The 12097-nt window shown below is 46.2% G+C and overlaps 1 protein-coding gene across 9 annotated transcripts in view; it reads left to right on the top strand.

Moving 5' to 3' along the window:
- PCGF5 (polycomb group ring finger 5) overlaps positions 1–12097 on the top strand; it is a 351904-nt gene that overhangs the window by 314955 nt on the left and 24852 nt on the right. For all 9 annotated transcript variants that reach the window (XM_063961666.1, XM_063961667.1, XM_063961665.1 and 6 more), the window contains one exon: positions 346–444. In XM_063961666.1, the coding sequence (XP_063817736.1) occupies positions 346–444 (99 nt within the window). The remainder of the gene's footprint in view (positions 1–345; positions 445–12097) is intronic.

Raw genomic sequence — 12097 nt, 5'->3', positions numbered from 1 at the left:
AGTCAGTAGCTGGGCCTTTTTCCTCACCTAAGCAAAAAAAAATTTGCAGGCGCAAGAAACATGTGGATCGGCAAATCCACCTGTTTTCGCACCTGCAGTAGCGAAAACGCGGTCCGTTTTAGCCGTTTTTGAGGCATTTTTCACCAATGCATTCTCTAAAAATAAAGAGTGCCTTAAAAAACGGACGAAAACATCCCGCAATTGAATACGCAGGGGAGTGAATTCAATAGCTCCGAAATTATTAGAGCTAATTGAATACCCCCTATAACTCGTTCACATTGGTCTAATGTTTCCCTTTTATGTCACACTTTAAATTACTGTTTAAGTTCTGTGTTTTGTTCCTAGGGTTTGATGAAAAAATTCATCCGTTGTTCTACACGCATAACAGTTGGGACTATTAAAAAGTTTTTAAGTTTAAAATTGAAGCTACCAAGTACATATGAGGTAAGACCATCTATCATATAATTGTCATTGAGAATGAGGCTGATTGCCCACAGTGGTGTCACAGAATGCAGGTGAAAAGCTGCAACTATCACAAGATATACAAGTCAGATATGTGCCTGGTTTATGCCAAGCATATGTCAAATGCATGTACACCTATGTTTATAGCTGTTTATTTTGTTTGCGATTTACAGATGAAGCCATGCTTATCTATCCTCCATGTGGCGTGTAGTGCAAAAAACTTGTTGCGGTATAGTCGCAATGTAATGAATTGAATCTCCGGTGGGTGCAATACTGGTGTTTGTAGACCAGGTGCCGCTTTTCAGAACCACCATTGCGCATGTGTGAAGTCTGCATTGAAAAGTCAAACGATGCTTGTAGTTTAAGTACTTCTTTTTTTTTTTAGATGCTTTTTTATTTCCATCTCAAATGCACCAAACACTGGGGGTGATTCCGAGTTGATCGCTCGCTAGCTGCTTTTAGCAGCATTGCACACGCTTTGCCGCCGCCCTCTGGGAGTGTATCTTAGCTTAGCAGAAGTGCGAACGAAAGATTAGCAGAATTGCAAATAGAAATCTCTTAGCAGTTTCTGAGTAGCTCCAGACTTACTCAGCCATTGCGACCAGCTCAGTCCTTTTCGTTCCTGGTTTGACGTCACAAACACACCCAGCGTTTGCCCAACCACTCCCCCGTTTCTCCAGCCACTCCTGTGTTTTTCAACTCGAACGCCTGCGTTTTTCCGCACACTCCCATAAACGGCCAGTTTCCGCACAGAAACACCCACTTCCTGTCAATCACACTATGATCAGCACAGCGATGAAAAAGCTTCATTATGCCGTGAGTAAAATACCTACCTTTTGTGTAAAATAACTAAGCGCATGCGCTCTGCGAACCTTGCGCATGCGCAGTAAGCGACTAATCGCAGTATAGCGAAAATCGGCAACGAGCGAAAAACTCGGAATGACCCCCCCCCCCCCTATATGGTAGCATGTTATGTATGGTGGATATACTATAATGTATGTTTAACAAGCCTTACCATGATAACAGTTGTTTTATTAATCACTGCAATTTTTTCTGAGCTTGTGCTGGGGCACTCAAGACCACTCATGATATACTGTATATTTTACATTACAAATCTAATTTCTCTTACGTCCTAAAGGATGCTGGGGTCCAGTTTAGTACCATGGGGTTTAGACGGGTCCTTTGGGAGCCACTGGCACTTTAAGAGTTTATTAGTGTGGGCCGGCTGCTCCCTTTATGACCCTCCTACCAGACTCAATTTAGAAAATGTGCCCGGAGGAGCCGGTCACAGCTCTGGGAGCTCCTAGGAGTTTTTCTAGTTTTATTATTTTCTTGAGTTAGTTAGGTTACATGAAGGCTGCTGGCAACAGCCTTCCTGTTAGGGGGGGAGTAGGAACCAACTTTCTGAAGAGTTAATGGTTCTCTATCTCCGCTGACAGGACACTGAGCTCCTGAGGGTGCTGATCGTTAGCCTACGAGGCGACCGCTCACTCCCGCAGCACGGCCGTCACCCCCTACCAGAGCCAGAAGATTGAAGATGTGGTGAGTACAGCATCGGCGTCCCAGTTAGCGGGTCGCCGGCGGGTATGGCGGCACAAGGATGGGAGCGCAGCTCTGACAGGCTGCGCTCCAGGAAGGCTCAGCAACACACTGTGTAGGCGCTGTGAGGGGCGTCCTGAGCCAGCGCGTATACACCCTACACTGGTCCAGCAGCTAACAGGGGCTAATCCCGCTGTTAGCACTAACAAAACCTTAGGCCAGTTTAAACATTTGTGCGGGAAGTCGCGCGCCATTACAAGGGGCGGGGCTTCTCCTCAGAGCAGATCCGGCACTCGCCAGCGCCATTTTCTCCCTGCAGATCGTAGGAGACCCTAGCAGAGAGCGCTGCTCTTCACATGCTTCCAGCTATACCTCTGTGGTAACAGGGTTATAGACAGGAGGGGAGTGTGATAATACAACTAATTACCCTATTAAGGGTAGTTAGTCAGCGCCAGGCTTTTATCATAATAATTGCCTGCAGGGGCGCTGTGTGACTGGCTCCTAATACTCTGTGTCTCTCTGAAGGTACTCTGGGGGAAACTGTGGCTGACGTTTTTGTGTGTGTGTGTGTGTGTGTGTGTGTGTGTGTATATCCCACATTACCATGTCCACGGACTCTGCGTCCTGTGCTGCAGAGCGTTTATCTTCTCCTGAGGAGTCTATTCCATGTACTGCAATGCAATATACTGTCTCAGCCTTCTGAATCTGAACCCCCATGGGTGGATTCTTTAAGGGGGATGATATCCCAGAATTCAACTAGGATGTCACAGTCTGAGAGGAAGACGCAGTTTTTGAGAAAATCTGCGGAGGGCTTGCAGGCTTCGGCCCCCACTACTTCGTCTAAAAACCCACCTACATAGCCACTTAAACGTCCACTTGCCCAGATAATGCAAGTTGACACAGATACCGACTCTGATCCAGGGGACGGTGATAGGGATATGCAGGGGGGGGGGGGGGAGGTGTATGCCTCCCTTGCTAAAGGGGTGCAACTAATGATTGAAGCAATTAGGGATGTTTTACACATTACTGAGAAGGTACCTGAGCAAGAAGAGGAGACTTTCTTTACTGTTAGTAAGACATCCTCGCTTACCTTCCCTGCTTCTAAGGAGTTAAACACCCTGTTTGAAAAATCCTGGGAAAACCCAGAGAAAAAATTCCAGATCCCTAAAAGAATTCTCATTGCTTTCCCTTTCCCTGAAAAGGACAGGAAAAAGTGGTAAAATCCACCTGTAGTAGACGCTTCTGTATCTAGGTTGTCAAAAAAGGTGGTTTTACCTGTTCCCGGTTCAACCGCCTTAAAGGAGCCGGCTGACCGCAAGATAGAGACTACGCTCAAATCACTATACACGGCTACAGGCATGGCCTTAAGGCCCACTGTTGCTTGTGCGTGGATTTCTAAAGCCATAGTAGAGTGGTCAGGCCAGAGACGTAACCAGGGCAGGGCGAGCAGGTCACGTGCCCTGGGCACCATGACAGGGCCAGCAGAGGGGGGCGCCACCAGCAACATTATAAGAAGTATTATCAAGGCCGTATATACCATCCTCCATCCCAGACTGGTTTATATTGCGCTGCTTCTGGCAACGGATTTGGGACAGCGGGAGCGGACAGCCCCTCATCACAGGGCACAGCACAGCTTCCTATTCGCTATAACCCTCTCCCTGCTAGAAACGTCACTCCAGCTGCTCTACTTTACTTTTCTCCCCTTTACGCGGTTTCCCCTCCGCAGCCTTTCTCCTGCCTAACCCTTCCGGGGTAGCCCTTCTCCTCCCTCCCCGGTCCCCTGCTCCGTAGCCCGGGCAGACCTTCTCCTCCCTCCCCGGTCCCCTTCTCCTCCCCCCCCCCCCGGTCCCCTGCTCCGTAGCCCGGGCAGCCCTTCTCCTCCTTCCTTGGTCCCCTGCTCCGTAGCTGTGGCAGCCCTTCTCCTCCCTCCCTTCCCGGTCACCTGCTCCGTAGCCCGGGCAGCACTTCTCCTCCCTCCCCGGTCCCCTTCTCCGTAGCCGCGGCAGTCCTTCTCCCTCCCGGTCCCCTGCTCCGTAGCCGGGGCTGTTCTTTTCCTCCCACCCGGTCACCTGCTTCGTAGCTGGGCAGCCCTTTTCCAGCCTCCACGGATCTCCCCTTCTGCAGGTCTTCTCCTGCCTTCCCGGTCACACCGCTCCGCAGCCAGGCAGTCTTCTCCTGCCACTTGCTGGATCTACTCATCTGCAGTACTCCTCCTCCTGTCTGCCCAGTCACCCGCTCCATAGCCAGGCAACCGTTCACCTGACTACCCATTTTTCCCCTCTGCAGCACTCCTTCTGCCTCTCCCACGTAGGAGGAGTGCTTCACAGCTTTATGGCTCGGCCCTGGCATGATTCATTTCTCTCCCCTTGTTCTACCTCTTGTTACAATACAGGCACTGTCCCGCACAGTCTTCCCCCTCCTTTCCTCTTCCTCTGTTTAAAGTATGCAGACTGACGACATCTGCCTCCTGCCCCTGTTGCCCCCACCTTCTCTCTCCCTATGCTATGTTGCGCTACTCCTGGCAATCTGGGCAGAGCTAGGTCACCGGGAGAGGATAGGACTCTCATCTCAGTCCTCTCTCTCCAGCTGCTCTACTTCACTTCCCTTGACCTTCCCCCCTGTTTCCCCCTGTGCAGTCCTTCTCCTGCCTCCCCCGGACTCTGCCTCATGAGCCCTTCTCCTGTCTCCCCCACCGCGGCACTACTCATGCCTCACCCGTTCTCCCCCTCCGCAGCCCTTCCCCTGCCTCCCCCCTTCTACCCCTCTGCAGCCCTTCTCCTGCCTCCACCTCTGCAGCCCCTCTCCTGCCTCCCTCGGTCTCCCCCTTTGCAGCCCTTCTCCTGCCTGCAATGCTTTCCCCCCTCTGCAGTCCTTCTCCTGACTCCCCCTGTTTCCCCCTCCGCAGTCCTCCTGACTCCCCCTGTTTCCCCCTCCCCAGTCCTTCTCCTGACTCCCCCTGTTTCCCCCTCCCTAGTCCTTTTCCTGACTCTCCCGGTTTCTCCCTCCACAGTCCTTCTCCTGACTCCCCTGGTCTCCCCCTCCACAGCCCTTCTCCTGCCTGCCCTGGTTTCCCCCTCTGCAGCCCTTCTCCTGTCTCCCCCGGTTTCCCCCCTCTGCGGTCCTTCTCCTAACTCCCCCTGTTTCCCCCTCCTCAGTCCTTCTCCTGACTCCCCCTCCTCAGTCCTTCTCCTGACTCTCCTGGTTTCTCCCTCCGCAGTCCTCCTGACTCCCCTGGTCTCCTCCTCCACAGCCCTTCTGCCTGCCTGCCCTGGTTTCCCCCTCCACAGCCCTTCTGCCTGCCTGCCCTGGTTTCCCCCTCTGCAGCCCTTCTCCTGTCTCCCCCGGTTTCCCCCCTCTGCAGTCCTTCTCCTAACTCCCCCTGTTTCCCCCTCCTCAGTCCTTCTCCTGACTCCCCCTGTTTCCCCCTCCTCAGTCCTTCTCCTGACTCTCCCGGTTTCTCCCTCCGCAGTCCTTCTCCTGACTCCCCCGGTCTCCTCCTCCACAGCCCTTCTCCTGCCTGCCCTGGTTTCCCCCTCTGCAGCCCTTCTCCTGTCTCCCATGGTTTCCCCCCTCTGCAGTCCTTCTCCTGTCTCCCCCGGTTTCCCCCTCCTCAGTCCTTCTCCTGACTATCCCAGTTTCTACACATTCCTTCTCCTGACTCCCCCGGTCTCCCCCTCCACAGCACTTCTCCTGACTCCCCTGGTCTCCCCCTCCGCAGCCCTTCTCCTGCCTCTCACGGGCAGTGCTGCACTACAGCCTGGTGCTGGAGTAATCATCTCTCTTCTCTGTCTCTACTTCTTGTTCTCTTGTATTAATACACAGGCACTATCCTTTCCTCCTATTGCCCCACATTGTTCTCCCTCCCCTGTCCTCTGTTAACAGACTGAGACTGGAGAGAAGATAAAAATACCATAGTGTAATCCATTTTTTAATCAAAACATATAATACATAAAACATAAAATATCCCTGCAAGGATATCAGATAAAAATAGAAGTTTCTTCGACACAGGTAACAATAAAATAATACGTGGCTGTGAATGTGTTGTAATTACCGATGTAATATGAGAACTATATCACAAGTTCTCAAATAGGCATAAAACAATCTCCATTCCATGCATAACAGCACCATGTGAAAGTACTTTAAAAGAAGCTTGAGTATCCAAAACAGATCCGTAGATGGATAATTACCAGTTCCAAGTGAAGAACTGGCAGCGCTCAGTTCTTAAACGCTTTGGGAATCAGAGGCAAAGTCCTTGGCTGCAGTCCCAGGTTCCTCTGCTCCTATCCAAACTCCGGATCGTCTGGTCCCCAGCTGCGGCACCCACGCGTTCCGACCCTCCACCGGGGTCTTTCTCAAGGTAAGCCGTAAAGCAGAATGAGTCCATACATCAACATGAGGTGTTTAAAAACCTCCCGCTGTCCCGTGATTGGTCCCGGCGCGTGAGTCTCTAATCAATTTGAAACTACATGTCCTATGACTCCTTGCGCAAGGACCGTCACATCCTGTTTCCTGTACATCGCGTCTCGTTGTCATAGTAACGCGTGACTGGAAGCGTATCAACTGTTATAGGATGACAAATACAACAACTTAGTACTATATCATAGATCCAGCTATAAGATATGTGAGGTGGGTTTATCCATTGTATTCCACCACCAATTAGCAATAGATATAGAGCTAAATTAATATAGCCAAAATAGAAAAGATAGAGACATTGTGAATTATTAGAGATAGGTTTTAGAGGGTAAAAGATTCCTATTTAAAAACCTCCCGCTGATCCGTGATTGGTCCCGGCGCGTGAGTCTCTAATCAGTTTGAGACTACATGTCCCATGACGCCTTGCGCAAGGACCGTCACATCCTGTTTCCCGTACATCGCGTCTTGTTGTCATAGTAACGCGTGACGAGAAACATGCCAGCTGTTATAGGATGACAAATCCAACCGCTTAATGCTATATCATAAAACCAGCTATAAGATATATGAGGTGGATTTATCTATTGTATTCCACCACCAATTAGCAATAGATATAAAAACAAATTGATATAGCCAAAATAGAAAAGATAGAGACGTTATGGATTATTAAAGATGGGTTTTAGAGGGTAAAAGATTCCTTAAAGGAACCATTTAATTTCGAAGTCGGTATTCAAACCGCCTGGTTTTAGTGTTCCAAACCCATATATCCGTTTCATCTCTGTTTTCGCCAATTGGGTGTTGCTATCCTTTTTTCTCCAGTGTCCCTTAACACACTGGATCCCCATGAAGTGTTTAATATCTTTTGTGGAACAATCATGATGTCTGCGGAAGTGATCCGACAGGGCATGGCTTTCCAAGCCATTCCTAATATTCCTTAAATGTTCCCCTATACGGACCTTTAGGGGCCTGGAAGTTCTACCTATATAAGATAAACCACAGCTACATTCAATGTTATAGATAACGTTTTTTGTGTGGCAAGTAATGAACTGGTTGATTTCCCAGGTGTTGTTGTTAATTATCACCTGGGAAATCTTACCAGTACTTTTCGTTTTGATAGCTTTGCATCCCAAGCAGGTACCGCACCTGAAAAAGCCTTTCGATTTTATCCCTACCATAGGTTTTAAAGAGGGAAGGGCACTCCTTACTAGGTTTGTACCAATGTTAGGAGCTCGCCTATATATGTATTTGGGTCTTTCTGGAAGATGTTTTCCTATGACCGGGTCCTGCTTAAGGATTTTCCAATTTTTGTTGATGGATTTTTCCACTCGTTTGTGCTGTTTGTTAAAGGTGGTGATAAATGCCCACTCATGATCCTTTGATTTTCCTATTTTCTCTTTAGTTTTTAATAGATCACTTCTGGAGATGTTACTAACTTCCTCCTTTATCTTGCTAAGTTTTGAGACTTCATAACCACTTGCCTCAAATTTCTCACATAATTGGTCTGCTTGTTCCAGAAACACTTCTTTTTGGGAACAATTTCTCCTTATCCTCCTAATCTGACCACCAGGAATCGATCCCAACCAATTATTATGATGACAACTGTCTGTCCCTATATAACATAGGGAGTCGGTTGGTTTAGTGTAATTTTTTGTTTGAAGAAAACCATTCTCTACATAAATGGAAATATCTAGAAAATTAACTGATTGTTTACTACTATGGAAGGTAAATTCGATATTGGAAGTATTACTATTCAAATAAGTACAGAACTCCAACAGGGAGGCCTCCTCCCCCTTCCAAATGAATAATACATCATCTATATACCTGGACCAGGACACCAGGTTCGCTCCATGGGGATGGTCCCCCCAAATATGGGCTTCCTCCCATTGCCCCAAAAAGATGTTAGCGTAACTTGGAGCGAACCTGGTGCCCATGGCGGTCCCCACTTTTTGTATATAGAACTGTTCATTGAACACGAAGTAATTGTTTGTAAGGATAAACTTCACCGCTTCCACAAGAAATTCTTGTAGGCCATGCTTTAAAGCACTCTTCCTCAAGCAATTACTAATGGCTAGAATCCCTTCTTGATGGTCTATAATAGTATAAAGTGCCCTTATATCCGCTGTCACTAATGTATAATTGTCCTGCCATTCTATCCCCTCCACTAAATTAAGCACTGCCATGGTGTCCTTCAAATGGGATTTATTACCAACCACTAAGGGTTGCAAATAGAAGTCTATGAACTCAGACATGTTGGAAGTAACTGAATTTATACCCGATACAATGGGTCTGCCCGGAGGATTCAAAGGGTCTTTGTGGATTTTGGGTAAAACGTACAGCACAGGGATATCTGGTTCTGTGTTAATCAGGAATTTTTCCTCTTTTTCCTCTAGAATACCCAGTTTGCTGTATTTCTCCACCAGGAGTTGCAGCCTGCCAATGGTATTATCTGTGGGGTCTGCTCTCAATTTATGATACGTACTCCTGTCTTCTAATTGTTTGAATACCTCTGTCTCGTATTGGGCTCTATTCATCAGGACCACCCCCCCGCCTTTATCGGCCGGTTTGATGACAACATCAGTGAGATCTTTCAAATCTTTTAACGCTTGCCTTTCTTTGTAGGTTAGGTTACATTTCCCTTTATTGCCTTCTATTTTTTTAATGTCGTTGTGTACAAGATTAAAGAAGGTATCCAAAAAATTTCCTTTGATATATGTCGGATAAAAGATGGATTTGGGCCTAAAAGGGGTGGCGGAGATGTTAGTACTCTCTGTTGGTATTCCCTCTTTACTCAAAAAGAACTTTTTTATAGTTAATTTCCGCATGTATTTGTGGAGGTCTACAAACGTTTCAAATTTGTTTAGGTCGTTTGTTGGGGCGTACTTTAAACCCTTTTCTAGCACAGAAGACTCTTCTTTAGTCAGTGTATGATTGCTCAGGTTGAAAATTTTTACTTTACCCATTTCTTGAAGTTTTGTGGAATCTATCCCTTCTTTATTTTTAGGTACACCCTGAACTCTTTTTTTGTTTATCTTTTTATTTCTCCTGTTCTTTTGCTTTAAAGGCGATAAAGGCGGGGGGGTGGTCCTGATGAATAGAGCCCAATACGAGACAGAGGTATTCAAACAATTAGAAGACAGGAGTACGTATCATAAATTGAGAGCAGACCCCACAGATAATACCATTGGCAGGCTGCAACTCCTGGTGGAGAAATACAGCAAACTGGGTATTCTAGAGGAAAAAGAGGAAAAATTCCTGATTAACACAGAACCAGATATCCCTGTGCTGTACGTTTTACCCAAAATCCACAAAGACCCTTTGAATCCTCCGGGCAGACCCATTGTATCGGGTATAAATTCAGTTACTTCCAACATGTCTGAGTTCATAGACTTCTATTTGCAACCCTTAGTGGTTGGTAATAAATCCCATTTGAAGGACACCATGGCAGTGCTTAATTTAGTGGAGGGGATAGAATGGCAGGACAATTATACATTAGTGACAGCGGATATAAGGGCACTTTATACTATTATAGACCATCAAGAAGGGATTCTAGCCATTAGTAATTGCTTGAGGAAGAGTGCTTTATAAGCATGGCCTACAAGAATTTCTTGTGGAAGCGGTGAAGTTTATCCTTACAAACAATTACTTCGTGTTCAATGAACAGTTCTATATACAAAAAGTGGGGACCGCCATGGGCACCAGGTTCGCTCCAAGTTACGCTAACATCTTTTTGGGGCAATGGGAGGAAGCCCATATTTGGGGGGACCATCCCCATGGAGCGAACCTGGTGTCCTGGTCCAGGTATATAGATGATGTATTATTCATTTGGAAGGGGGAGGAGGCCTCCCTGTTGGAGTTCTGTACTTATTTGAATAGTAATACTTCCAATATCGAATTTACCTTCCATAGTAGTAAACAATCAGTTAATTTTCTAGATATTTCCATTTATGTAGAGAATGGTTTTCTTCAAACAAAAAATTACACTAAACCAACCGACTCCCTATGTTATATAGGGACAGACAGTTGTCATCATAATAATTGGTTGGGATCGATTCCTGGTGGTCAGATTAGGAGGATAAGGAGAAATTGTTCCCAAAAAGAAGTGTTTCTGGAACAAGCAGACCAATTATGTGAGAAATTTGAGGCAAGTGGTTATGAAGTCTCAAAACTTAGCAAGATAAAGGAGGAAGTTAGTAACATCTCCAGAAGTGATCTATTAAAAACTAAAGAGAAAATAGGAAAATCAAAGGATCATGAGTGGGCATTTATCACCACCTTTAACAAACAGCACAAACGAGTGGAAAAATCCATCAACAAAAATTGGAAAATCCTTAAGCAGGACCCGGTCATAGGAAAACATCTTCCAGAAAGACCCAAATACATATATAGGCGAGCTCCTAACATTGGTACAAACCTAGTAAGGAGTGCCCTTCCCTCTTTAAAACCTATGGTAGGGATAAAATCGAAAGGCTTTTTCAGGTGCGGTACCTGCTTGGGATGCAAAGCTATCAAAACGAAAAGTACTGGTAAGATTTCCCAGGTGATAATTAACAACAACACCTGGGAAATCAACCAGTTCATTACTTGCCACACAAAAAACGTTATCTATAACATTGAATGTAGCTGTGGTTTATCTTATATAGGTAGAACTTCCAGGCCCCTAAAGGTCCGTATAGGGGAACATTTAAGGAATATTAGGAATGGCTTGGAAAGCCATGCCCTGTCGGATCACTTCCGCAGACATCATGATTGTTCCACAAAAGATATTAAACACTTCATGGGGATCCAGTGTGTTAAGGGACACTGGAGAAAAAAGGATAGCAACACCCAATTGGCGAAAACAGAGATGAAACGGATATATGGGTTTGGAACACTAAAACCAGGCGGTTTGAATACCGACTTCGAAATTAAATGGTTCCTTTAAGGAATCTTTTACCCTCTAAAACCCATCTTTAATAATCCATAACGTCTCTATCTTTTCTATTTTGGCTATATCAATTTGTTTTTATATCTATTGCTAATTGGTGGTGGAATACAATAGATAAATCCACCTCATATATCTTATAGCTGGTTTTATGATATAGCATTAAGCGGTTGGATTTGTCATCCTATAACAGCTGGCATGTTTCTCGTCACGCGTTACTATGACAACAAGACGCGATGTACGGGAAACAGGATGTGACGGTCCTTGCGCAAGGCGTCATGGGACATGTAGTCTCAAACTGATTAGAGACTCACGCGCCGGGACCAATCACGGATCAGCGGGAGGTTTTTAAATAGGAATCTTTTACCCTCTAAAACCTATCTCTAATAATTCACAATGTCTCTATCTTTTCTATTTTGGCTATATTAATTTAGCTCTATATCTATTGCTAATTGGTGGTGGAATACAATGGATAAACCCACCTCACATATCTTATAGCTGGATCTATGATATAGTACTAAGTTGTTGTATTTGTCATCCTATAACAGTTGATACGCTTCCAGTCACGCGTTACTATGACAACGAGACGCGATGTACAGGAAACAGGATGTGACGGTCCTTGCGCAAGGAGTCATGGGACATGTAGTTTCAAATTGATTAGAGACTCACGCGCCGGGACCAATCACGGGACAGCGGGAGGTTTTTAAACACCTCATGTTGATGTATGGACTCATTCTGCTTTACGGCTTACCTTGAGAAAGACCC

This window comes from Pseudophryne corroboree, chromosome 3, assembly GCF_028390025.1.
Source record: "Pseudophryne corroboree isolate aPseCor3 chromosome 3, aPseCor3.hap2, whole genome shotgun sequence".
In the NCBI taxonomy this organism is placed as follows: domain Eukaryota; kingdom Metazoa; phylum Chordata; class Amphibia; order Anura; family Myobatrachidae; genus Pseudophryne; species Pseudophryne corroboree.
Note: the sequence above shows the minus strand (reverse complement) of the source record. Positions and strands in the feature narration are given on the sequence as shown.